This window comes from Phalangium opilio, unplaced genomic scaffold (genome assembly GCF_054372755.1).
Source record: "Phalangium opilio isolate 3A_F unplaced genomic scaffold, DU_Popi_V2 ptg001170l_1, whole genome shotgun sequence".
NCBI classification, from domain to species: Eukaryota; Metazoa; Arthropoda; class Arachnida; order Opiliones; family Phalangiidae; genus Phalangium; species Phalangium opilio.
In genome coordinates, this window is record NW_028324255.1 from 12,332,909 (window position 1) to 12,360,320 (window position 27,412).

At 37.6% G+C, this 27,412-nt stretch overlaps 3 protein-coding genes across 4 annotated transcripts in view; all 3 read left to right on the plus strand.

Moving 5' to 3' along the window:
* LOC149587320 (glutamate receptor-like) overlaps positions 1-11,283 on the plus strand; it is a 36,176-nt gene extending 24,893 nt beyond the window's left edge. Inside the window, exons 8-9 of the mRNA XM_089863559.1 lie at positions 8,901-9,196; positions 11,019-11,283. Of these exons, the coding sequence (XP_089719685.1) occupies positions 8,901-9,196; positions 11,019-11,265 (543 nt within the window). The 3' untranslated portion in view covers positions 11,266-11,283. The remainder of the gene's footprint in view (positions 1-8,900; positions 9,197-11,018) is intronic.
* On the plus strand, positions 63-1,861 carry LOC149587323 (uncharacterized). 2 transcript variants are annotated; one of them, XM_089863394.1, is made up of 3 exons: positions 63-197; positions 284-886; positions 956-1,861. In XM_089863394.1, exons 1-3 carry the CDS (start codon positions 149-151, stop codon positions 1,450-1,452), a joined length of 1,149 nt encoding a protein of 382 aa, XP_089719520.1. In that variant the 5' UTR covers positions 63-148; the 3' UTR covers positions 1,453-1,861. The 2 variants fall into 2 exon arrangements, with proteins under 2 accessions (XP_089719520.1, XP_089719519.1); XM_089863393.1 differs by having other exon boundaries at positions 65-197; positions 284-1,861.
* A 12,893-nt stretch (positions 11,284-24,176) lies between the features above and the next one.
* On the plus strand, positions 24,177-26,189 carry LOC149587324 (protein lev-9-like). Its single transcript, XM_089863598.1, has 3 exons — positions 24,177-24,423; positions 24,488-24,700; positions 25,816-26,189. Exons 1-3 carry the CDS (start codon positions 24,312-24,314, stop codon positions 25,830-25,832), a joined length of 342 nt encoding a protein of 113 aa, XP_089719724.1. The 5' UTR covers positions 24,177-24,311; the 3' UTR covers positions 25,833-26,189.
* Positions 26,190-27,412: the final 1,223 nt, after the last annotated feature.

The window sequence follows — 27,412 nt, forward strand, 5'->3', positions numbered from 1 at the left end:
GCGCCGTCGTTTTGTTGTGTACCTCAGTGTAATTCTTCGAAAAATAAAACCATCCCAGGACTTTCAATGCACTTATTTCCAAAGGATAAGAATATTAGATTAGAGTGGAAAACAAAAACTAAAAATTAGGAAGAAAATAAGCAATTATATGCGGGTTTGTGGCCTTCATTTCCAACGGAAGGATTTCTTCTTTCCAGGTAATTGAGCCAAGGCTTAAGTAAACATTTTGAAGTTCTGACCAAGCAATAATAATTAATTTGGAATAATAATATTTTTCTATTAGATTTGCCAGCAAAGAGACGAAAACTTAAGAAAGGAATAATTCCTTCACAGAATTTGCCAGTAACTTTGCTAGAACCAAAGGATATTGTCGGGAAGAGGAAGTTACGAAAACAGTTTGTGAAACATATTCCGAAGGAGGATAGTGGCTCTAAATCGGTTCAATATAGCGTATTGAAAGAAACTGACAGTAGTAATTCTGAAAATTCGGACCATTTATTCAGTTCATGTAATTTGACTACGTCCACTGAAACGTTTGTGTGTGTTAGAAAGTTTGACAAGACTTGCCAGGTCAATAAACATGTTTCCCATAACTTCAATCTTTTGAACATTATAAAAACTGATAGTGACTTGTATAATATGTGTGGAATAGCTTCTTTTGAGCTGTTCAACGTACTTGTTGGCTGTACGCGTTCCATATTTACTATAGATATTTCCCTGCCAACCGAAGGTCTAGTATTTTTAGTACTAATGAAAATGAAACTCAATCTGAGTTTTATCGTCATAGCGACAGTGCTAGGCATTTCTGAAAAAAGTTGTAGACTCTACTTTCATCAGGGTGTACGTGCTTTAGCGGATGTTTTGGAAACAGCAATTGAATGGCTCAGTAAGGATGAAATTCTAAAAAACCTGCCTACGTTTTTTGAGAATTACAAGAACGTGGTTTTGATTTTAGAATGCACAGAAGTACTAATTAAAAAGTCCAAGTGCTTGAGGTCCAGCATTTTGACATGTTCATTCTGTAAAAGTTGCAACTCAGTAAAGTTTTTAGTGGGTGTTGCTCCAGCTGGAAACATAACGTTTATCAGTAAAGCTTATGGAGGACGAACCTCTGATACGTTTGTAACTAATGATAGCCAAATATTAGACAAGCTCACACCATATACAGATGGTATTATGGTTGGCAAAGGTTTCCACATCGATGAACTGTGCTACAGTCGAGGAATTGAGCTAATTAGATTGCCATTTCCTAATAAAAACAAAAATCAGCTAACCGTTATGGAGCCAAAAACTGAAGTAGACCTAGTCAAAGTCAGGGATCATGTCAAAAAGTCCATTAAGCGATTAAAAATATTTGAAATATTTAATAACAACATGGAATGGGAATTCATGCCTCATTTTCATTCTATGATAACTATAGCCTCAGGCCTTGTGAATTTATCAAGGCCATAAGGCTGATACTGAGTCACTTTTTTCCCTGAAAGTAAACTATTTTTGCCATTGGTTACTGAAAGCAAGAGCAAATAGAAGAGTATAATACTTTGCCTCCATGCGCTGAACCTCGTTTGAGGGGCAAGATTCCTACCACGCGGTTAGCGTCGGCTGACGAGCAGCGGGATCTCTACACTCCCACACTCCCTTGAGTGGTTCTACTTTCTCAAAACACCTCTAGCGTCCTGATAGGTTAATTAAAATTCTAGGGGCAAAAGTTAGATTTTGACTTGAGTCAAAGCTATTTTTTAAACTGAGTTACTTAAAGTTGCTGATAAGTCCTATCTCAAAAATATGTTTTCCCTATCATTTCCGAGTTAATTAAGGGTGAAAAACCCGTAAACTAATTTTTATCAAGGTATGTGTATTATTCCAGGGTTGCCACGGGTCATAGAGAACCTGGAAAAGTCAGGGAATTTAAAAATGGGCTGAAAATCCGGGAATAGGGACTTGGCAATTCAGGCTTAACTCCGCCCCCAGCGCCATTATGGTATGTTTTTTAACAGAATGAAAGCTACATAAGCCCCTCCTCCTGGTATGTTTTTTAGCACTAGTGGAAGGTAGCCTGACGTTGCATGACGTAGTACTGCCAAGTCCCTATTTTAAAAGTTTCAGCAAAGTCAGGGAATTTGATTTTAGTGGGTAAAAGTTATGGTGATAAGTCTTTATTGAAAGAGTATAGTGAAAGTTGCTCCTCATCCTCTCTTAACACGGATAACTCTAGAGCAATCCTTAAAAATGTCTAGAATTTGTTTTTGTAAAGTAAATGCTCTCTAAAAAAATCTCTTAGACTGTTATTTATAGTTAAATATTTCTTAATCATTTTGGTAGAACAAATACATTGGAAAACTTAATGTAGAGAGTTTATTTAATTATAAGTACTTAAAATGTTTATTGCTCTGAATAAACTTAGTAATTTTTTGGAAACTTTTGGTTATCATTTCGTTAACCTTCTCTACGCTGATATGAAAAATTTAATTACTTTACAACCGTAAATCATGATAAATTTAATGAACTTGAGCAAAATGTGTTTTTAGGGTAAAAGTATTATTGTAAACTTCTCGTTAGAACACTTAGCACAGGAGCATAGTAAGATCACTTTCAAATATTTGGTGTTCGCTTTAATTTTCAAAGTCAAGTCATAAGAACACTTTAAACTTTCAAGAACACGAATGATCGCTATTAGAACGAAAACGGAACCATAAGATCATATTGAGAACACATCGACTCACTTCAAGAACTCATCAGGAACACTTAAGTGTTCTTTTGTGATCTTGAAGTGATCCTGAAATTTGCAGTGTAACGAACTGAATAGAATCGAACTAGAATCTAGACTTATGGCTTTCAATTAAAAAACTAATGATTATAAAAAACTAGATAAGACTGTATATAAACGAGATAACATAGTGTAAAAGCTCAGTTGTAAATAGAGTTTTAGTTTAGAGTATAATGTTTAATCGAGTATCCATAGTTCGCTTTGTCAACCTTTCTAATTAAATTTATGTTAAACGCACGGTTTATAAATTAAGCTGTTTAGGACATGACCAATAAAAGTTTTTAGTAACATATCTTTCGTGAGTCATTTCCTACTGCAACTGTCGAGTCGCAACAGCTACCGTTTGGAACTTTAGTAGTGTCATTGTCCGAGCGAGATAAAGCTAAACAGAGTTCTGCGTCGTATAGGGAGCTAACAACTGGTTAGGGGGAAGAGATAGTCTGACGTCAAGTAGCCCCTCTCTGGTTGGCATTTTTGCGCGTAGAATACTGTTTCCAACCGTTAGGGGAGATGAAACTCCAGTAAGAGATAGAAGGGTGTGACGTTTCAGGGTCAGAACTGTTAGCTCCCTATTCTTTTAAACAAGTCTCCTACAATCCTGAACAAAATCGAGGCAAGAGTATTCGATGGTTGCTATTTCCGGCAAATCCGCCACCAGAATACGTCCCTATACGAAAAATACACCTCAACGAGGCGCCACTCTACCCGTTTATAAAAGATTCTGTTATATTCAGTAACAAACAACAAATCAAATACAATAGTTCCTATAACCGCCGCTAGAAGACGACACATGCTTAACATGACGTCAGGCTTTTTGTATGTAAGAAAGTCGGGATTGGGGATTTTAGAGATCGGGACTTCTCGGAGAGACGCCGAGTGTGAAAGTCGATGTACACATTCCTTAATATTGTTTACCTTTTTATTGTTGATTAAACTTAGTAAATTAGTAGAACCACGTCTCACAATTATTACAAGAACACAACAAAAATGGCGACGGAGGCGAGATGTGAATTTCCTATTACGTATTAAAGTAAGACACTTTCAACACGGAAATCCACGCTATAATCGAACCAGTATTAGCCAAGGCTTAACCACCCAACGATAGCACAAAGGAAAGAACCATCGCAAGTTTGGAGACAACGTGTATACGCGCAATAAATAGCGAAAAATACCGACCCAGACTATTCACAACCACGTGTATACGCGCAACAAATAGCGAAAAATACCGACCCAACAATATACGAATCACGTTACGAAAATCGATTTCCATCGTCAAGATACTGGCCTGTAGCCCACATGTTACAGCCTTTTGTAATAAACAATTACATTAACTCGACGTCTACACAAGTATTTTTGTGATTCATCACTCACACACCACCTTCATAACGGGACTAGCACTCACAAACAAACACAATGGCACTGTTTGGTAAGCTAAACATATTTGATAACAAGACCGAATCATGGTCCCAGTATTCGGAACGTTTGAATGCCTATTTCTTGGCCAACTCTATAGTAGAAGCGGAAACGAAACGCGCGATCCTACAAACTGTCCTTAGTCCAGACACTTACACTCTTTTGCGGGATCGAATCCGTCCAGCTACGGTAGCTTCCAAGTCTTATGCCCAGTTGGTAGATACACTGAACACTCACTTCAACCCTAAGCCGTTACGTTGCATTGCCCGCCTGAGATTCTATCACCGTAATCGTCAGAATGGAGAAACCGTCGAAGCTTTTATCGCTGCGCTTCAATCTCTTACAGAACACTGCGAATTCACGAATCGCGAAGAAATGATCGTAGATAAGCTCATCTTCGGAATTAACAATGACACAATGCAACAAAAGTTAATTGCCGAAGAAGAAGAAAAGAAGTCGGTTACGCTAGCAAGCGCAAACACTATCCTGACGGCGATGGAAAATGCAAAACGATGTTTGGGTGAAATGAAAACGGAAGATTTGACCAGAGGGGCAGCTTCAGAGGTGCATCATGTTAACGGAAAACCTCCGGCACATCAACACAACGGAAAACCTAACAAAGGACGTCATAAACGACCACAGTCGCGTCCACAGAACACTGCCGAGAAACACACTCCGGTAAAGCCAAAACCTGATTTCAGTCGGTGTTTACGATGTTCAAATGATGGCCACAAGGGTCCAGCTTGCCCTTACATTGACGCAACATGTCTCCGATGTCATCGCAAAGGACACATAGCTAAGGCTTGTTTAAACACTCCTGATCAGACCACACAACGATCTCTTCAGCGTTCCCACTACATCGACAGTAATCCAGGTAATCCAGCGCTAATTCCTAATGACGATTACTCACCCGAAGTCTATCACATCGACGCATCGCCGCTGTCAGCTGCAGTTCCCCAAGCTGCTATACCTACAGTAGCCAACGTCGCGCCAGGTGACGAGGAGGTACCGCCTCCAGAACGCGTCACCTTGGATGTCAATGAGACCAAGATAGAGTTTGAAATCGATAATGGCTCTGGGTTTACGATGATCAATGAAAAAGATTTTGACGCGCTTGGATCAAGAGCTCCTATCACGCCGTTCCCACTGCAGTTGCAGTCTTACACGGGCAACAACATCGAAATAAAGGGCCAATCACTCGTCTCCGTCACGTTTCGGGGTCGACAGGCCACGTTACCCCTGTTGATCGTCCACGGCTCAAGACCAAATCTTTGCGGCCGTAAGTGGCTATACTCCACTTTGAACATTCTGCCCTCGTTTCACACTCATAACGATGGCACCGAAGTCGTCAGTACAATTGCATCACCGGACGTTCCGGAGCTCACTCAACTCTTGGATAAACACGCAGCTTTATTCACGCCAGGCCTGGGTAAACTAAAAGGGATAAAGGCCAAACTTTACGTCAAGGAGCAGGCCACGCCTAAATTTTGCAAGGCGCGCACCATTCCCTACGCCCGCCAGGAGGCCGTGGCGACTGAGTTGCGTCGAATGGAGAGCGAGGGTATTATCACCAAAGTCAACTATTCTGATTACGCATCCCCTATTGTGGTAGTACAAAAACCACAGGGTGGACTAGGCATTTGTGCGGACTTCAAAACGACGTTGAACCCGCAATTAAATATCGAAAAGTACCCGTTACCACGCCCTGACGATATTTTTGCGACTTTGGCTGGTTGTCAACTTTTCTCAAAGCTCGATTTAAAGGAGGCATACAATCAGATAGAGCTGGAAGAAGAATCCAAACAATACACAGTCATTAACACCCCACTGGGCCTATTTAAATTCAATCGACTGCCATTTGGAGTCGCCTCAGCCTCCGCGATCTTCCAACGCATTATGGAAACCGTACTTTCGGACATCAAACAAGTCACGCCTTTCCAGGACGACACCCTAGTTGGTGGTCGATCCCGCGAGGATCATCTCATCATCCTCGACGCTGTCCTCACGAAATTCATGCAGTATGGTTTGAAGCTGAAGAAAGAAAAATGTACCTTCCTTCAGACAGAGGTAGAGTTCTTGGGCCACCGATTAGACGCTAACGGAATACAGCCCCAAGAAATCAAGATGAAGGCCATTATGAATGCCCCGGCACCGCAGAACGTAGAAACCCTGCGTTCCTTCCTTGGTCTTGTGAATTATTATTCACATTTTCTTCCAAATAACGCGACCAAACTCGCGCCTCTGTACGAATTGCTTCAGAAGAACACTCCATGGCAATGGGAACTTCCGCAACAAACAGCATTTCAGAACGCCAAAGACGCATTCAAGTCTTCAACGTTACTCGTCCATTACGATCCGCAACAGAAAATATCTCTCGCATGCGACGCTTCCCCGGTAGGCATCGGTGCCGTTTTATCACACCATTGGGACGACCAAGAAAGACCAATTGCATTCGCATCAAGAAGCCTCACCCATGCTGAGAGAAACTACTCCCAACTCGATAAAGAAGCGCTCGCAATCATCTTCGGGGTGAAGAAATTTAAAGATTACCTCTACGGCACGCACTTCACGTTATTCAGTGATCATCAACCCTTGATCACGCTTCTGGGAGCCCACAAAGCGGTACCACCAATGGCAGCGGCTCGCTTACAACGCTGGTCGCTAATCCTAGCAGCCTACTCTTACACGCTGAAGTTCCGTAAAGGCTCCGCTAATGCCAATGCTGATGCAATGAGCCGGTTACCGCTTCCCGTCGACGCGACAGCAACACCAGTCCCGGCTGAGTATGTCTTTGTCGTCAACGAAGTAACGAACGCGGGTCCTTTAACGGTGCGCCAGCTTGACGAGGCCACGCAACGTGATATCACTTTGCAAACTCTCGGGACATACCTGAGAATTGGATGGCCAGACAAAAACAAACTGCCACAAGGACTAGAAGCGTTTTACCACAGACGAAATGACCTGTCAAACTTTAACAACATTTACCTGATGAGAAACCGCGTCATCATACCAGAGATTCATCGAACCTCAATGTTGCAAGAGCTCCACGGCTCACACATGGGCACAGTCAGAATGAAAGCTACCGCACGTTCCAGATTCTGGTGGCCCAATATAGATCGTGACATTGAGCGCATATCTCAGACCTGCCAGGTCTGTAGTGAACATGCTGCGTTGCCACCACGCGAATTCGGCCATGGCCTCCTACCAACACACCCTGGGGTCGTGTACATGCCGATTTCGCAGGTCCGATAGAAGATAAATATCTCCTAATCTTTGTAGATAGTCATACAAAGTGGCTAGAAGTCTACGTCACCAAGTCACAAACTACCCAAGTTGTCGTGTCACACCTGCGCGAACTCGTAGCTCGTTTTGGCATCATGCCAATTCTCGTCACGGATAACGGGCCATGCTTCGCAAGCATAGAATTCGCTGAATTTACACGTCTAAACGGCATTCGCCATATCACCTCCGCTCCATATCACCCTGCATCGAACGGACTCGCGGAAAGGGCAGTGCGAACTGTCAAAGATACCCTCAGGAAGATGTCTTCCCCTACTACGGACGTCATCGATGTTCTTAATTCCGGATTTGAAACACACAAATCGGGTTCGCTGGAAATACGTTTGGCGCGCATTCTCCTACACTATCGGCGAGCTCCCAATGACTCCGGAAAATCACCGGCAGAGTCCATGTTCGGTAGACAAATTACCTCGCGATTGGATCTTTGTCACCCGAAGGTAGTTACGGCACAACTTGAAGCCGTACATCGCCCTAACAAGGGTAAATTCGAAGTCAACGACTCCGTCTACGCCTACAACTATGGCAGAGGCGCTAAATGGATAGCTGGCACAGTCACGGGTCACATCGGGCAAATGATGTACGCTGTCCAAACCGTTAACGGAACGTTACGCCGTCATCGAAACCAAATCAGAGCTCGTCATGACTCCGCTGCACCCACATCACCTCAACCAAACGAGAATGGTTTCCTGCTCTGGGACACGTTCCATCAAACGCCAACAGATCCAGAAGGAGATCATACCTCTAGCGAGCCCATCGCGCCACCGATTCGACCGCTTAATGCACCACGACCTGTCCCTAAGGAACCTCAGCCACCCAGAGTTAACTATGACGCTGACCCATTAACAACAGTCCCAGACGTCCCACCTACGCAGAGATCGAACACTCGTCCCCAACGTCAAAGACGTGTGCCAGAACGCTTTCGCGATACTTGAACTCACCGTGTAATGATAACACGATAGGACAATGACATTTGATTTTACTTTTCCTTAACGTTTGCAATTTCGTTCATGTACCCTGTATTACTTTCATTGTTTACCTTGTGATAACATTAGTACAAAACCAAAAACGGGGATATTGTTATATTCAGTAACAAACAACAAATCAAATACAATAGTTCCTATAACCGCCGCTTAACATGACGTCAGGCTTTTTGTATGTAAGAAAGTCGGGATTGGGGATTTTAGAGATCGGGACTTCTCGGAGAGACGCCGAGTGTGAAAGTCGATGTACACATTCCTTAATATTGTTTACCTTTTTATTGTTGATTAAACTTAGTAAATTAGTAGATTCACGTCTCACAATTATTACAAGAACACAACAGATTCGTGGTTATATCCAATATCCATCGACCCATACTTATGGAGAATATTCCATGCTTATGGTTTTTAACGATAGACTTTATTCTTTTGCCATCTTAAAGCAAAGCGCAAATGACGGTACAAGACATCTGTGGGACATCATCCAACAAAATCCAAAGCAGTGCTTACTATCTAGTGACGTGATATTTACGCACCGTCAATTCCTTTCGGTATTGCGAGACAAGAGATACGTTGCTATTACCGAACTTTCATCAGTAATGGCGATGTTGGCTCAAATGGTGGCCAAAAAATTACCTTGCGGGTTTCACTTGACTGCCCTAGAGGCTTATGGTAAACCGCAATCGATTGCTTTGAACAAGCATTTGCCAAGAAGTTTAAAAGAACGCTTTACTTTCAAGTAAGAAGTACTTCATAGGAGCAGGATTTCCACTATTTAAAGAAGCAGAGATGAATAGCCATTTACCTTTATTTTAGTCTCAACTCCTTTCCCGAAGGTAAGACCCAGCCCTCAAAGCATATCGAAATTTTAAAATATAATGTTTACTCTATTTAATCTATGTTTTGGTGAAGTTCTGACTTGTACTAGCACTAGAGGCACCCTGCCTGTCAGCCCCTCGAGACATTCTTATTACTTTTCGGGAAGCCATTTGAAGATATGAAAGCAAATCTTACCCCAACAAACCGGAAGTTCGTCTATAGGAAAAATAGGGAACCAGTCTACTAAATATTGGTGAAATTTGCTGTAACGAGTGGAAGTTATTTCATATGAAAGGTTTTTTTTATTAAAGCTAGATTCCCACTCGACGGAAAACACGACGGAAACCCGACAGAAAGGGGTTCGACCGAAAAAATTTTACGTTGAGCCCGACGGAATTACCGTTCGGCCGGGCGTAAGTTGTGTTCTATTTTTTCGGTCGTGTTCGGCGTTACGCCGGTGTCTCAGCCAATGAAATTATCCCACTGACTTCTTCATAAATTTCAAGTGCGCACGCATACGCGAGATAGATTTTATAGCCGCCATTTTTTGTGGTTGACCAAGGCTTAGCTTAAACTTGCCACCAAGAAAGAAAAATGAAACCTAATGGAAGTAAAAAGAGATTAGATGTTAATAGGAAAGAATTTAGTGAGGAGGCTAGAAAATATCCCTTCTTGTACGATCGAAGCGACCAGGGGACAAAGATACCAATTCAGAGTGCGAAAGAGATGATGTGGAAACCACTTAAATCTGTCACGTGACCCAAAAATATCTAACGCCAAACTAAAAATTCAGTCGTAGTGAGAACGGTCTACCGCCGGACGCTGGCGTAAGTTAAAATTTCTACCGTCGGCTGCGTGATTTCCGCCTGGTATTTTCGGTCAAGTGGGAATCTAGCTTTACACTTCTGGCCGCCTTTTTCAAGATGGAAACGCCCGTAAACCCACTAAAGCTAGATTCCCACTCGACCGAAAAAACCCGGCGGAAATCACGCAGCCGACGGTAGAAATTTTAACTTACGCCGGCGTCCAGCGGTAGACCGTTCACACTACGGCTGAATTTTTAGTTTGGCGGTAGATATTTTTGGGTCACGTGGGAGATTTGAGTGGTTTCCACAACATCTCTTTCGCACTCTGAATTTGTATCTTTGTCCCCTTGTCGCTTCGATCGTACAAGAAGGGATATTTTCTAGCCTCCTCACTAAATTCTTTCCTATTAACATCTAATCTCCTTTAACTTCCATTAGTTTCATTTTTCTTTCTTAGTGGCATGTTTAAGCTAAGCCTTGGTCAACCACAAAAAAATGGCGGCTATAAAATCTATCTCGCGTATGCGTGCGCACTTGAAATTTATGACTTAGTCAGTGAGATAATTTCATTGGCTGAGACACCGGCGTAACGCCGAACACAACTGAAAAAATAGAACCGCGATTCTGTCCGACGAAACCGAAGTTCCGTCGGGGTCGACGCCAAATTCTTTACGTCGAGCCCTAAACGCCGAGTTTCCGTCGTGTTTTCTGCCGAGTGGGAATCCAGCTTTAAGCTTGTTATTCATTCCTGCTTCTTTAAATTAAGCAAATTCCTGATGTTAATTTAAAAACAGTTTCCATTATTTCGGTTATTTATTATTTCAAAAACTATATCATTGTTGAATTATCTTGTTTTCTATTTTTAATTATTGACGGTTTTAAGCAATGGCGATAAAAAAACTTAAATTGATAGCGTATTTTTCTATACATTTGCAGCTCTCTCCGTTTAGTGGACAATGGTTTAATTGCTCAAGACATTAAGCAAAGTAGCGAAAACTACGAAGTGTGCCTTCAAATTTTAAACAATGATTCATTTAAGGCTATAGGATTTTCAGATGCAAGAGGAGTTTTTATAATTTTTCTTAGTGGAGTTGGTGTTTCAATTTCATTGCTTATTTTGGAAAACGTTTTCCATTTTCTTTTTAAACGAAATTACTTTTATGGAAGAAGCAAAGCAAAATGAATTTTTTTGGGGGCTTTTTACAAATATAAAACATTATGTTTAAATTTATTGAAGAAATAACGCTTTAAGACAAGCATGGTCTAATAAATACATCGTCAAGAATGCATGAACTACTTCAATTTTCGCGTAGCTGATTTAATGAACTTTCACAATTTAATTAAAAGATCTGAATCGGATGAATTAAGATTTTTGTAAAGTAATTTTTTCGCTATGTTGAATAACTTTACTGGAAAACGTAATTAAGCATTAAAATTTTCATCGAGACCTTTGTAACAGCATATAAAACAAATTTGAAAATTTGATATTTTGACTTAATTCCTCAACCTAATTTAAGAAAATTTTATTTTTCTGATTCATGCTTGAATAATTTTATTAAAATACGTAATTAAGCCCTTTCATCGAGACATTTGTAATTACGTGTTAAACAGCAAATAAAGCTAATTTGATATTTTCACTTAATTCCTTAACCTGATTCACACTTCAATGAGTTTGATATTTTTACTTAATTCTTGAACCTGATTTAAATAATCTTTATCTTGATTAATTTCGGCCAAATCGTTTAAATGCCCTAAAAATTTATCACGAGCTTCCTGAAACATTTTTGCAGCATTATCAATTTCTCTTTCATAACCTTCAACCTTTTCCATTTGTCCCAAGAAATATTCCACAGGTACATTTACATATCGTGTCACAGTTTCGTTAAAAGTATTTCCTAATTTTTCCACAATTTCAAAGACGAAATAAGGCTTTGTAAAATAAGGTTTAATAGTCAGTACAATAACCCTATTTCGAATCAATATCTTTCTAAATGGAATTTTGGTAAACAGGCCAATTTTACGGCTAGATCTGGTCGATGAAAATTTCCTCCAACGAATAAACAAAAAGAATAGACAAATTTATCGTTTACGGTTCTTGTAATCATAATGTATCTCGGGTCAGTAAACGAACAGGACGTTACGCCATTGTACCACTCGACTTTGAACTGCTCACCTTCGAAAATCAGCGTTGGTTTTTCTAAATAGCCAATCATTTCGAAGAATACTCGACCTTTTCTACCATTTACTTCAATATTTAAATAAAGACAGCAGTGTGGGCTGTAATTTCTAATGAAAAACGTGTCCAGAGCAACGCCTTTTGCTTCCAAAACATCAGCTTCTTTATTACCGTTAGTGCTTGAAGCGATGCACCACATATTATCGTCAATATTGAAACTGGATTTAAATTCTTCACTTAAAATGTCCATTAACTTTAGCGCCCTTATAACGCAATTCATTTGCGTCGCGTCATACTTTTTGAAACTCATTTCATAATCGACGAAAAATGTTGCGAATGGTTTACTCTGATTCTTGAAGTCTTTGTGGAGATCGGTTCCAGGTGTGACTTCAACACTGCAGTTGGCTTCGAATTCATCAAGTATTTTGTGACATTGGTTCATAAAGCGTCCAATTTCTACCTCGTCCGTGAACTTTACCGTTGGCAACTCGAAGCTCCACCAATCTAATTTGGGTACTAATACTGAGTAAATTGACTCCATCGTGCTTGCGTGGTTCTGAACTGTTGTGAAGACTGACTTAAATATAGTATCTGAATACGATTTTATTAAACGATTTATCTTCTGTTATAGAGGTGCCATTAATACTAAGGATTTATTTGTGTTTATATTACTCAGATTGAGGGCACAGATGTCAATTGATTGGATAAGGATATTTCTTTTGTTAAATTAATAATACATCGAATATATACGTCTAACAACAACACATGATATCGTGCTAGTATATCAAAATTATCCATCATACATTTCGCCAGTCAAATTTAAGTTTACGTTTTCTATAAAAATAAATGGACTGTTTTGCCATTTTTAGTAGAATCAAAAATCTCTGATATAAAACTTGACGTATGCCAAAGTATAGTTTGAGTTAAAGTACGCCAAAGCATAGTTGGATTTAAAGTATGCCAAAGCATAGTTCGAGTTAAAGTCTTGCTAAATACGCTTTTATTTCCCCATTGAACCGTAAAAGGTTTTGTGGAATTCGAAGTTAACGAAATTAAAACAAAAAAAACGTTAATGTTCACGTTTTGATGTAAACTTTTAAACACTCTAATGTAAATTGAAGAAACTTGGAGTTGGAAAAGTCCAAAAAGATAACTTCGCAATATATCTCAAGTGATATATTAATAAACATTAACTATCATTAATTACCAGAACTTGCTGAGTTAGAAGAAGTAATTGACAATTAACCTAAATCGAGGTTTGTATAGAGATGGTTGAAAAACTATGACTTTCTGAGTGGCTAAAGTTTGGATAGACGAACCATTCCTGTCTTCCAACCATCTCTACACAAACCTTGCCTAGATGAACCTAGGGAAAACCCAAGTTCTTCAATAGAAAACAATTATTACACTTTCAAAACAACGAAAATAATGGAGGAAAACAATTACGATAATTAATAATTCACTCTTATCTATTAATGAGAACCACAATGACGGCAAGAAACATAATCATATCCTTATGTAATATAAAAACGGTAGCCTATCAACAATAGCAAATTGATTTTAGGTTGCAGAGTGTAGAAACCATTGAATTAACAATATGGAAAGCGTATACGAGGAATGCGTTCCTAAATGGGACTGGTGGCAGTACAATGTCGAAACGTTCGAATTCAAATCCAAGAAAGCTCTGGAAGAATTCGTGGACAAATGCAGCCAAATATGTTACGAGTATGAAGCCAATTCCAAACAAACCCTAACACAAACGCAAGACATATACCGTGAATACAAGAAACAGCAGCAATCATTCGAAGTATTTTTCTCGACCTATAATCCTGATGCGAATGACTACGGAATTGAAAACATAAACTGTTCAATTCGCGCTCGAATTTTACGAAATTTACTGGAAAACAAACTTCAAGATGACTACCCTGGAATCAGAAATAAAATATGCATAGCAAATTCAGTTATGGGTCACGAAGTGCCAATTGAAAACTTGGAAAACGTTGAAATTACAAAAATTCTTCATATTCGAAAATTTTGTCCACATTTATGTCCATTTTTAAAATTTAAAATTCGAGACCAGGATGCTGCTGGTTACATTATTTTCGAAATGCCGACGTATTTTGAAAAACCGGTAGTGATATTTGAAGGCAAGGTACAAAGATTTGATGGAAAATTTGATTACAAAATATGTCAGGTTATAAATAACTACGTCGTTATAAAGAAGTACGAGCGTGATCAGTTTTTGTTCATGTTCTATTTATACGTAGGTGGAAATTTAGTAAATTTCAATAAGGCTTTTAAATTATCTTGTTTACCGTTGGTTCCTGTGACAAAATACAGAATTAGTCAAGGACAGGTGACCTTTTTCTTATTGGGTAATTTGGTTAAATCGTATTTTAAACTTTTCTTGTGTAACAATATTCAAACTGAAAAAATGGAGAGTAATGAAAAACATAACAGACTTGTTAGTAAAATTTCGGTTGATTACATTTTGAATCGTGGTAAGATTGAGAAGGATTTAGACACGGAAAAAATTCTTGAAATGTGCGCGGAAAATTATGGAGAGACTGTTGAAGAATTTATGGAATGTTTAACCGAGATTGCAATTATTAATAGAGACAAAGAATTTGCGATTCAATTTCAAAATTATTGTCAAAAAGTGGATGAAATGAGAAAATATTACGTAGAAAATTTGCTACCAAAACTGCATTTAAGTTATCATTAAGAACTAAATAATTTTTTATGGCTTTTTTGTTTATATTTGGTGGTGGATGATCTTATACTAGTAATAACCTATCAATCTTTAGTGTCAAATAACTTATGATGTATTAAAAGAACATACGAATAAACTATCCATTGATCTTCAGTAACAGGTGCGTACTTCATTTACTAAGAGAGCGGTTGCAATCCGCTTCTGTCTTTTTGAAAATGGTGGCCTGGGTTTAATTAAGTTTTGATATTCTAAACGCGAATAGAGCAAATTACCAACTTTTCTTTATACATAAGTACTTATCCAATTTTTTTTTGTAAAAAAAAATAAAAGAAAGTGTAATTTTCATTACATTAAAAATGTTTTGATTTCGGTCTAACCAGGGTTCATTTTCAAGTAATATCTAAACCGTAATGACTCTAGATTATACAGGGTGTTTCTGAAATTTCTATCAGAATTTTGAGCGATTTCGAGTCAAACATTTTCAGTGACATTTTGCCGTCTGAGTCACCGTTTTCAAGCTATGTTAGGAGTACTTTACAGATGATCCCTAATTAAATTAGCATTGTCTTCCATAAAATACTCCTATCTTAACTTGAAACCGGTGACCCGGACAGCAAAATGGAGATAGAACAATTTCGACTCAAAATCGCCCAAATAACACGCCCCTTTATTTCAGACAGACTTTTCAGTAACACCCTGTATCGCTAGCACTTCACTAACCAATACATTATCTAAGCTTGACATAATTACAAAATCAACAACCTGCCTTCCATATAACGAGGAAATCATTATAACAATGAGGATAATCAAAAATGGATTTGACCAAAGCCATTGTTTTTCGTTTTCAAAACTCTCGACTCCAGAACATTTTGTTTGATCAGTTGGTATTGACAGTTCGGTCATAAGTATATAATGTAACATATTGCACAAGTCATCGAAAGTTTGGATATAAACTAAACTATGATTTGCTTAAGTATAGTCTGTTCTCACGTCGTTGTTTAACTTTATTTTTATTCAACCACCCTATTTCGTTAATTTTATACCAAATGTATGGTAAGTCGTTGTTTACACATACGTCATTCTGCTAAGTGTGGGCTGTTTTTACATTGCAATAAATAAATCTCGAACTAAGGATGTTGGTATCGGGAACAAAAATCGATATTTCGATTTATAGATATTGTTCAACATATCGATAAAAATTTCAATGTGAGAGAGTAAGGATGACGGTATAAACCCAAAAATTTTACCCCCCTTCTTTCCCCCCCTTTCAGGGGGGGGGTAAAACTTTTTGGTTTATACCGACATCCCTGGGGTAGGGGGATATGGGGGGGAATTGATGACGTCACGTGATGGTGTTGCGGGGGGGAGGAGAGGGGGGGAATTGACGACGTCACGTGATGCTGTTGGCGGGAAATTTGAATTGGTGCGTCGTTGTTGGTGGATGTTTTAGGGGTATATTTTAGCGTCTTTGGTGATGCTTGTTGTCGATTGTTGCGCCACCTAGTGGTGGGGTTTTTTTATTTTATGATGTGGCTAATTTTAGGCTTATTGTATGGTAGATCTTCCTTGTTGGTGGATGTTTTGGGGGTATATTTTAGCGTCTTTGGTGATGCTTGTTGTCGATTGTTGCGCCACCTGGGGGTGGGGTTTTTTATTTTATGATGTGGCTAATTTTAGGCTTTTTCTATGGTAGATCTTGAAAAAAATAGGCTTATGCTATGGTAGATCCTGAAAAGATAGGCTTATGCTATTGTAGGCTTAATTTATGGTAGATCCTCTTACGCTTATGCTAGTGTGTATCCTCAAAAAGGTAGGTTTTTTTTCTATGGTAGATCCTGGTTGGTTTATGCTATATTAGATCCTGAAAATATGTTTTTATGCTATTGTAGGCTTATTTTATGGTAGATCCTGGTAGGTTTATGCTATATTAGATAGGTTTATGCTATTGCAGGCTTATTCTATGGCAGATCCTGGTAGGTTTATGCTATATTAGATCATGAAAGATAGGTTTATGATAGGCTTAGTCTATGGTAAATGCCGAAAAAGATAGGTTTATGCTATTGTAGGCTTATTTTATGGTAAATGCCGAAAAAGATAGGTTTATGCTATTGTAGGCTTATTTTATGGCAGATCCTGGTAGGTTTATGCTATTGTAGGCTTATTTTATGGCAGATCCTGGTAGGTTTATGCTATATTGGATCGTGAAAGATAGGCTTTTATGCAACGTTTATTCTTTTGTAAATGCTGAAAAAGATAGGCTTTTGGTATTTTAGACTTATTCTATGGTAGATCCTGGCAGGCTTATGCTGTATTAGATTCTTTGGTAAATGCTGCAAAAATATACTCTAATGCTAGGTTATTCTATGGTAGATCCTAGGCGTTTTAAAATAGCTTCGTACATGCATTTTATAACTTGATCATTCAAAAGGTTGTAGTGAAATTTCATAAAACTAAATTTATCGTTCAGTTTCCATGCCTCGGTCTTTGTTAGAGTGAAGACGCTACCCGCGTTGAATACTATCTCCCCTCCATAACGGTTACTTTTATTTTCAAGTTTAAGTAACGATAATTACCCCAGTCGCTGAATAGATCTCCGTCCACTCCTCCATAAATTCCTTCAAAACGTCTTCTGATATGGTAACAATGAATCTATCCTTTTCTGTCAAAAGTATACTTGGCTCGTATTCACCCCGAAAACGGCATAACATTCATCCCCATAGTCTAACGAGTGCATTTGCGCGGTTTTCTTGAGAGTTCGGGTTGATAATTAGCCTGAGGGTATATTGACTGATGCTTTTTTATTGTCCTTTCTTGGCTACATACCATGTGATTTAGGACCTTAAAAGGGGGCGTGGCTAAAGCGTAACGAATGGAATTTATCCCCGTCGGCTTTTTATTTATAGGTAGAATAACCAGGTGGTGGTTTTCTTGATGGCGTCAGCACTAATTTTTGATGACATCACGTGGCTGATACCTGTAGGGGTAGGCTTATGCTAGGCTTATGTTATGGTAGATCCTGAAAAGATAGGCTTTTGCTAGGTTTATTCTTTGGTAAATGCTGAAAGATATGCTTATGCTTGGTTTATTCTATGGTAGATCATTAAAGATATTCTTATGCTAGGTTATTCTATGGTAGATCTTAGTAGGTTTATACTATATTAGAGCTTGAAACATGGACTTTTGCTAGGTTTATTCTTGGTAAATGCTGAAAAATATAGTCTTATGCTAGGTTATTCTATTGTAGATCCTGGTAGGTTTATACTATACTAGTTCTTGAACCATAGGCTTATGCTAAGTTATTCTATGATAGATCCTGAAACAATGGCTTATGTTAGGTTATTCTAGTTGTATAGGCGGAAGAATCAGAGTTTGTATTAGGTTTAGAACATTTAATGAGCACGAAAATCTGATTTTTCATAGAAAAATTACTACCGTTTTTTCATACGAATACTACTAAAATACACATGAATATTGATTAAAATACTGGCATTTATATAATACTACCTTAAAAAACACCAATTTTACCCTGCACAAGTGGCTTATTAGAGACTAATACCGATTTTCTATACGAATAATAATACTAAACTACATGGGATTTATATAAAATACATGCAAAGGTTATAGCTGACTACTACTAAAATACCCATTAATATTGAATAAAATACTGGCATTTATATAATACTACCTTAAAAAACACCAATTTTACCCTGCACAAGTGCCTTATTATATACTAATGCTGAACTTAATACAAACAATACTAAACTACATGGGATTTATATAAAATACATGCAAAGGTTATAGCTGACTACTACTAAAATACCCATTAATATTGAATAAAATACTGGCATTTATATAATACTACCTTAAAAAACACCAATTTTACCCTGCACAAGTGCCTTATTATATACTAATGCTGAACTTAATCCAAACAATACTAAATTACACGTGATTTATATAAAATACATGCAAAGGTTATAGCTGACTACTACTACTAAAATACCCATGAATATTGATTAAAATACAGGCATTTATATAATACTACCTAAAAAATCACCCATTTTATCCTGCACGAGTGGCTTATTAGAAACTAATACTGAATTTCATACGAATAATACTAAATTACACGTGATTTATATAAAATACATGCAAACGTTATAGCTAACTACTACTAAAGTACACATGAATATCGACTAAAATACAAACATTGTTATGATGCAAAGTGAAACATACCCTTTTTTTATGAAGCAAAAGTTGATTTGTATTAACTATGATGCTTCCAAAATTCTATTTCATCTCAAAAGTCACTGCCGTACCTGATTTAAATCTCTGGTGAATCATCTGTCCATTTGTAACACGGGCACAAGTCCTTAATTCGGTATTTAAACTCACTGCACAGAGTACAAAAGTTTCGCTCGTCAAGAAGATGTCTTCGCTCTTTATGGGTCGACATACGGATAAGGTTTTTGGTTTGAACTAAAACACAACGTCTGAAGTGCGCACAGTCAAGTGATGTGCAGAAATAATTTAATTGGCCGCAGTCAGGCACGTCTTTTAAAGTCCCATCACAATGAGGGCAGTGTAGATGACCCGTACGTGGCATGGGGGCATACCCTAGTTTTTTGAGGTTTTCATGAACATTTTCGGCCATACCGAAAGAGATGTGGTCAGATGAATGAAATATACCGGAATATAACTTATTATGCTAAAAAACTTACCGATCTTAACATTTCCGAGTAAAGTATACACGAATATGGCTAGACTGTCTCATATGTTTTCTATTTAGCACACATTTTAAGGGACATTTTTACCAAAACAAGAATTACATATTACGTAAGGTGCATCGGAGGAAACACGTGATCTCTTACTAGCCTTGTCACCAACCTTTCTCTCCAGAGTTCGGAAGTGAAATGACTCTCTATAGTTTACAAAATCGCCTTTTGGCCACCCAGGTGTGTGTTATATGACATTAAGGGGAGAGGAGGGGGGTCGAACATGGTTCATAACAAAAGAATTTATCCCAATCTGTTTTTACTTATACGTAAACACGTTCAGACGTGTCGTAATGGCTTTTGGGGGCGTGGTCGAACCAGTTGTATTGTTATCAATGGAATTTATTTTGTCCTTTCTTTAATTGGACCACCCACCAGGTTTTATGACATTGAAAAGGGGGGGGGGGTAAACCTTTATCCCCATCTGTGTTTTAGGTATACGTGAACATGTCCAGGCGTGTCTTAATGGCTTTCTGTAGAACCATTTGTAGTGCAAGGTTATCAATGGAATTTATTTTTAGAGTGATTTATTGCTTTATTAATAGGGGCTGGTGATTCATCCTACAAGGGGGTTCAAGCATTTAATTGATTACAGGTGGTTGCCCCGAGGGCATTATTAGTACAAGTCTCAACAAGTTTAAGATGTTTCCGTTGCGTCAACAAAAAAGGCAATATATCATTAGACCGAAGCATTGACCTAATCGTACTATATTTATCAAAATTATCGGCAGCGTAATCAAAAATTTGTGAAAAACGTAAAACGGTATTGAAAGAAGAATCATTCACAACGCATTTCGTGTTAGAAGTAAAAAACAATCGAAACGTTTTTGATCAACTACGATACATTTCTTCGAAACGAAAACACTAATTTACAATTCCTAAAAACCCATAGGAATACATGGGAAAATGAATAAGCCACCGAAACGAAATCAGTCGTTTAGGATACATTTTACCGAAACGAAAAGCGTCATTTGAAAAACATTTCAAACTGTTAAAAACGTTGAGTTAAATTTCAATGAAATTTATCAAAATTACTCTATGTTTCACCAAAAAAACTTTTAATTTAGCACCGATTAAGAATTTAGGATACATTTCTTAACGGTATATACTCCACCCAAGGGGGGGGTGGGAGGGGGAAGGAGATCAACAAAGATGTTAACGGCATGATTGTAAAAATAACTCACTATGACACGCTGAAGGGTCCGTTACCATTAGGTGCGGGAGGTTGCTACGTTCTCCCCATCCCCATTGTATGTTGTGAGTTGTTATGGAGTCAAGTACACAAAGGTTGACAAGAATACGCCAGATCTTGTAGTACAACCTCCTAAAAACTACTTATTGTACTATTTATTTCATTGATCTTGGGAATGCTGGAATTCCTTAATCTCTGGTTTCAGAGTTTGGACGAGATTGTTTGAAGAATGACGTCATCTTACAAACATGTTGAAACGCGCCCGTAACGAATAACTTAATCCTTTTGTTGAGAAATACTCTTTGTAATCTCTTTTGTATTTTTAAAAAATAAATGTGTCACCTTTTTAATACTGTTTTCCTTTATTTCATATATTAAGTAATGGAGGGGGGGGTAAAAGAGAGGGGTAGGAACTATTGGTGATAAATAAATCGTATATTTCTATCATCATATTCATTCATCATCATGAACTCGGAGCTGCAGAGATATCATACTTTTTACTCCTGGCCACAAGATGGAAACTATAGAAAAGCTTTAAGTAGAGCGGGGTTTTATTCGTTACATACCGATGATCTAGTACAGTGCTTCGAATGCAACGGCATTTTATTAGCCTGGAAACCCACCGATAATCCTTACGAAGAACATTTGAAACATTTCCCTAAGTGCAACTTTATCAGAGGTAGGCACACAAAAAACATACCCTTTAGCATAGATGAAACACAGACGTACACCAGGTCAATAAATAACAAAATCAAGACCGAGGAAAAAACACCTGAAAAACCCCAAGAAAACAAGGAAGAAATTTATCATACCTTTAAAGTTAAAACTACAGATCTCGAAAAATTAGTCTTGGAACTTTACGTTAGAAAACAACTAAACGCTTTGTATATCAAAGAAAAACTTAATGACTTACGTAAGATTTACAAATAATATTAAAATTTATCATCTTCCTTACGAAGATAGAAGAAATTACTATAGGTTAAATCAAATGCAATTTAAAATGAAAATTGAAAAAATATCCTTATTGTTAGAACCTATACTTTTAAAGAAAATAAATAACTTTTTACTTTATATCATAGTCTTTATAAATTTATTCCTACAGAAGCATCCTTTGTTATAAGCTTACAAAACTATAAGCCTACACAATCAATCAAATATTGACAGGTTGAGAAAAAAAGAGGGGAGTACGTAAAACCCGGTCCACGCCTTAACAGTGGCCGAGCATCTTGTTTCCCATGCATATTTATGGAATTACAGAAGATGTAAAATATTATTTTCGCTTTGGTCGGTGGCAAAGCAATTGATTCCAAAAATATGTTGTTACACACAGATGGTGCACAGAACTAGGCATTATCTTCTATAAGTTCCGAATTGAAAAAGGGGGAGGGGTTGCAAGAGCTGAAGAAACTCACTATCGTCCAAACATCAAAGGTAATCCTAATTTAAGAGTGGAACCTTGCGTTGACAAAGCATCCATTTACCGCCAAGAACGCTAAAATATGCCGCACAGAAACACACCACCAATTCAAATTTCCCACCAACAACATCACGTGACGTCATCAACCCCCCCTCCCCCCCAACCCATTCCTATTTCTAATTTGGTCTATGAGAGTTCCACAAAGTGATTTATGGCCTTTTGGGTGGGCACAGCAGAAATTACACTACCTCACAACTAGCCGTTCATTTAAATGTTATTATTCATGTCGGAATATATTACAGTGTAACTTTCTAGGATGTTTTCTTAAATTGTATATAAATTTTGTCTAAAATTGTCAGGATATATTATAGTGTATTTTTCTAGGATTTTTTTCTTACATTTTTTACAACTAGCCTTTCATTTAAATGTTATTCAGAATATCTTACAGTGTAGCTTTTCTATGATGTTTTCTTACATTATATATAAATTTTGTCTAAAATAGTACCTATAATAGTGTATTTTCTTAATGACATTCTACCGTGCTAATATATTTTTGCTTGAGTCATGCCTTAAGAGTTTTTTAATATAATATTTCAACTTTTTCTGAAACCAGAGATTAAGGAATTCCAGCATTCCCAAGATCAATGAAATAAATAGTACAATAAGTAGTTTTTAGGAGGTTGTACTACAAGATCTGGCGTATTCTTGTCAACCTTTGTGTACTTGACTCCATAACAACTCACAACATACAATGGGGATGGGGAGAACGTAGCAACCTCCCGCACCTAATGGTAACGGACCCTTCAGCGTGTCATAGTGAGTTATTTTTACAATCATGCCGTTAACATCAAGAAATGTATCCTAAATTCTTAATCGGTGCTAAATTAAAAGTTTTTTTGGTGAAACATAGAGTAATTTTGATAAATTTCATTGAAATTTAACTCAACGTTTTTAACAGTTTGAAATGTTTTTCAAATGACGCTTTTCGTTTCGGTAAAATGTATCCTAAACGACTGATTTCGTTTCGGTGGCTTATTCATTTTCCCATGTATTCCTATGGGTTTTTAGGAATTGTAAATTAGTGTTTTCGTTTCGAAGAAATGTATCGTAGTTGATCAAAAACGTTTCGATTGTTTTTTACTTCTAACACGAAATGCGTTGTGAATGATTCTTCTTTCAATACCGTTTTACGTTTTTCACAAATTTTTGATTACGCTGCCGATAATTTTGATAAATATAGTACGATTAGGTCAATGCTTCGGTCTAATGATATATTGCCTTTTTTGTTGACGCAACGGAAACATCTTAAACTTGTTGAGACTTGTACTAATAATGCCCTCGGGGCAACCACCTGTAATCAATTAAATGCTTGAACCCCCTTGTAGGATGAATCACCAGCCCCTATTAATAAAGCAATAAATCACTCTAAAAATAAATTCCATTGATAACCTTGCACTACAAATGGTTCTACAGAAAGCCATTAAGACACGCCTGGACATGTTCACGTATACCTAAAACACAGATGGGGATAAAGGTTTACCCCCCCCCTTTTCAATGTCATAAAACCTGGTGGGTGGTCCAATTAAAGAAAGGACAAAATAAATTCCATTGATAACAATACAACTGGTTCGACCACGCCCCCAAAAGCCATTACGACACGTCTGAACGTGTTTACGTATAAGTAAAAACAGATTGGGATAAATTCTTTTGTTATGAACCATGTTCGACCCCCCTCCTTCCCCCTTAATGTCCTATAACACACACCTGGGTGGCCAAAAGGCGATTTTGTAAACTATAGAGAGTCATTTCACTTCCGAACTCTGGAGAGAAAGGTTGGTGACAAGGCTAGTAAGAGATCACGTGTTTCCTCCGATGCACCTTACGTAATATGTAATTCTTGTTTTGGTAAAAATGTCCCTTAAAATGTGTGCTAAATAGAAAACATATGAGACAGTCTAGACAATGGGAACTATTATTTACTTCAGTTGCCTTCCAGGGCGACAATTAGAAGGAAAAGCCTCAGTACGTTGTGAAAGTACTGGGTTTTGGAGTGGTCAGGCACCAAGATGTCGACGTAAGCTGAAAATAATCTAGTAACATTCTTAATGGCTAACACGAACTATTTCTAAAACACATAGTAATAGCAAGCTGTACGGAACTCGGTTCACCTCAGTTCGGAGTAGTGTTTGGAAAAGTACAGACTCCTAAGGATGGGGACATTATATTTTTCTCGTGTGATATCGGATATAAGCTTGCAGGAAGACCATCTTTAAAGTGTCAAGATGATGGACATTGGGATGGACCCTCTCCAAAATGCGAAAGCGAAACGCAAACTGTCACATCAACCAAAGGTAATTAAAATGTAATGTTTTGACTCTGTAATGGAGTGTCACGTGCAAACTGCCAGCCAATAGAATACGCCTTAGCTTAAGCCTAGGAAGAAGCTTTTTCTCTAAATTAGCTTCTATATTTACTTATTTAAAATTTTAGAGTTTCCGGATAAGGTAGAAAAACACGTTATTCTCGAAAATGATTCCAAAATCCCACTTCCAGTCACGGTGGAAGCGAAAAACTGGCTTAACGTTAGAGATGTATGTTGATATTGAACAGAAATTAAGACGCAAATTTAACTTAGCTAAGACAGTATAGCATTGAAATTATTAGTACCAGTTGCATGGTGCTGGTAGAAACCTTTTTTTAGAAATTCGCGGTACGACATATTTCACATTATGGCTGCTAGTTGTTTATTTTAACACAGAAACACATTTTTGGAGCTTATGTAGCAGGAAAACATCGAAACAACACTAAAACTTTAATTTTATACTTAAAACTGTGGGAAAGCTCGTATCATATCATTATTGTCGTCACCATATGGTCCAAGCATGCTGAGCTTCCTAGAGTACCGAACCACTTCTCAAAGTATCATCTAAACACAGTTGAGAGAAGAAATAGAAAGATCCCCCGTGTCGCTTCTATATTTTTCTATGTCAGGCACCATAAGTTTATAAGATATGTTCCATAAGTATGACATTACCTATACTTCTTAACGCTAAAGGCTTAATGAGAGCTAGTTCGAGAACTACAAACGAGAATTGCAGACAACACTCGGTTTTGCAGTCCGTCTTCCTATCTAGTCTGTACTAAACCTTTGACAGCTTCTCACCAGGCACCACTCTCTTTACGGGAATGTATATTATAACGTTTCACCTACGTAACTTTCATGACAGGCTCTCAGTAACCAGTGACTAACTTATGGAACATATCGTATGAGCTTATGCAGGCACGTACTGCTTACATTGCGTAACTCAGGTTTCCCTAATATTAAGTGCGCCTTCACATAACTATAACCCTTTAAAAATACTGCATGTATTTGATTATTCCTGCAACATAATTTAACTTTCACGTCAAAATAAACAGTCCAATTAAAATTTCAACCGTTTGTAATGTTTCTCTTTATAATTTTCAGTGAGAATCTCACCGTGAATGTCTTCAGTCATGAAATAAATAAAATTTGAGAATTTTATTTAACGTTGTCTGAAATTCATTTAAACCTATAATATTGATTACAAAAATCCTTAGAATGTTTTGAGACTTTTGCAACGTAATCCTAATTTTTCTTGTTAAATGAGAGTCAATAAAAAAGAATAGTTTCATAAATAAGAGTTGAAATTAGAGATAAATAATAATTTCGAGTTAAACAAAACCATCGTAAATATTTAAAAGCCTGCAATAACTAACATGTAAAGGTTATCGCGTTTAATATACCTTGGTACTCTTTTTTATTTTGTCGAACACATCTGCATTGGATAAGAAATCGTAAAACTCTAGGTTTACGACTCTTTGTTCCCTTTCAAGCTTGATGTAATAAATTTCGTTCAAAAATTTTAATAAAAAACCATTCTAAATTGACTAAATTATAACTAGATCACAGCTTACTGTATGAAATCTCAAACTTTGCGCAAAAGCAAACGTTAACCTTGGTTGTCTTAATAATCCTAGGCTTTCTTGCATCCAGATAACTATGCGTTTCTCCGTGTTGATTTGTCTAATTATTACAAGTACATCGATTCAATGGTCCGAGGAAATGGAAGATGATATAAATAACATCAACGATGTTATGAGTGAAATTTTCCAAGATGCTAACCTAAGGAACAAGTTCATTTCCTCGTTAATGAGAACCTTACCACAGATATCTTCTGCTGCAGATTTCGAAAGTAAAATGGTAAATGCGAACGAGATTGATACCCCGATACCCCAGAAAGTCTTGAACTGTGTGAAATCTCTAGAATATATGTCAACGAATATAAAGAGTGCGTGGGTGCTACAAAGTAAGTCTGAACATAATCATCGTTATAAAATAGAGAACATTTATGTTCTGACCATGGTTAGAACCGTTAGAATACCGTTTACAGCAAAGAAATTGGTTGGTGGTTTGTTTGGTTTGCGTGTTTGTTCTAAACAACAAACACAATTCGTTGTTGAATTTGGTGAAGTTTATGGTTGATATCAGCAACCTCATGGGAACGTTTTTAGAAACGCATTAACCCTGTTAAGAACGTCTTATTTTAGACCAATAATATTTTAGCTTTATGGATAATTCCTAATTACGCACCGTTTGATTTAATTTGAAATTTGTACAAAAATTACTTTCTTAAAGACAAAATGATGCAGATATTTCATATGTTTGCCCCATAAGAATATTTTTTAAACTAGTCACTGCGACAAGTGATTAACCCCCTAGTGTTCAAAATAATAAACTTGTCTCCGGACTGGTACCCCCTTTGTTTTCCAATAGAATTGCAATTGATAACCTGGTCTTAGTAAAGATAATTAATAAACTGAATTTGTACCAGATGACAGCTAACGAGAATGTTTCTTTTTCCCCAGTGTTGGACTCTGTGGGCAAACCACCGAGTGGAATTTTATTAGGAAACACGTATTGGTCTGGAAGTTTCGATGAATGTGTACGAGTAAAGGCGCCAAAATCCACAGAATTCTCATCGGGATTAAAAGGGAGATACTGCAAGCTTGGGACGGAAGTTCACGGGGTACTACAAATTCAG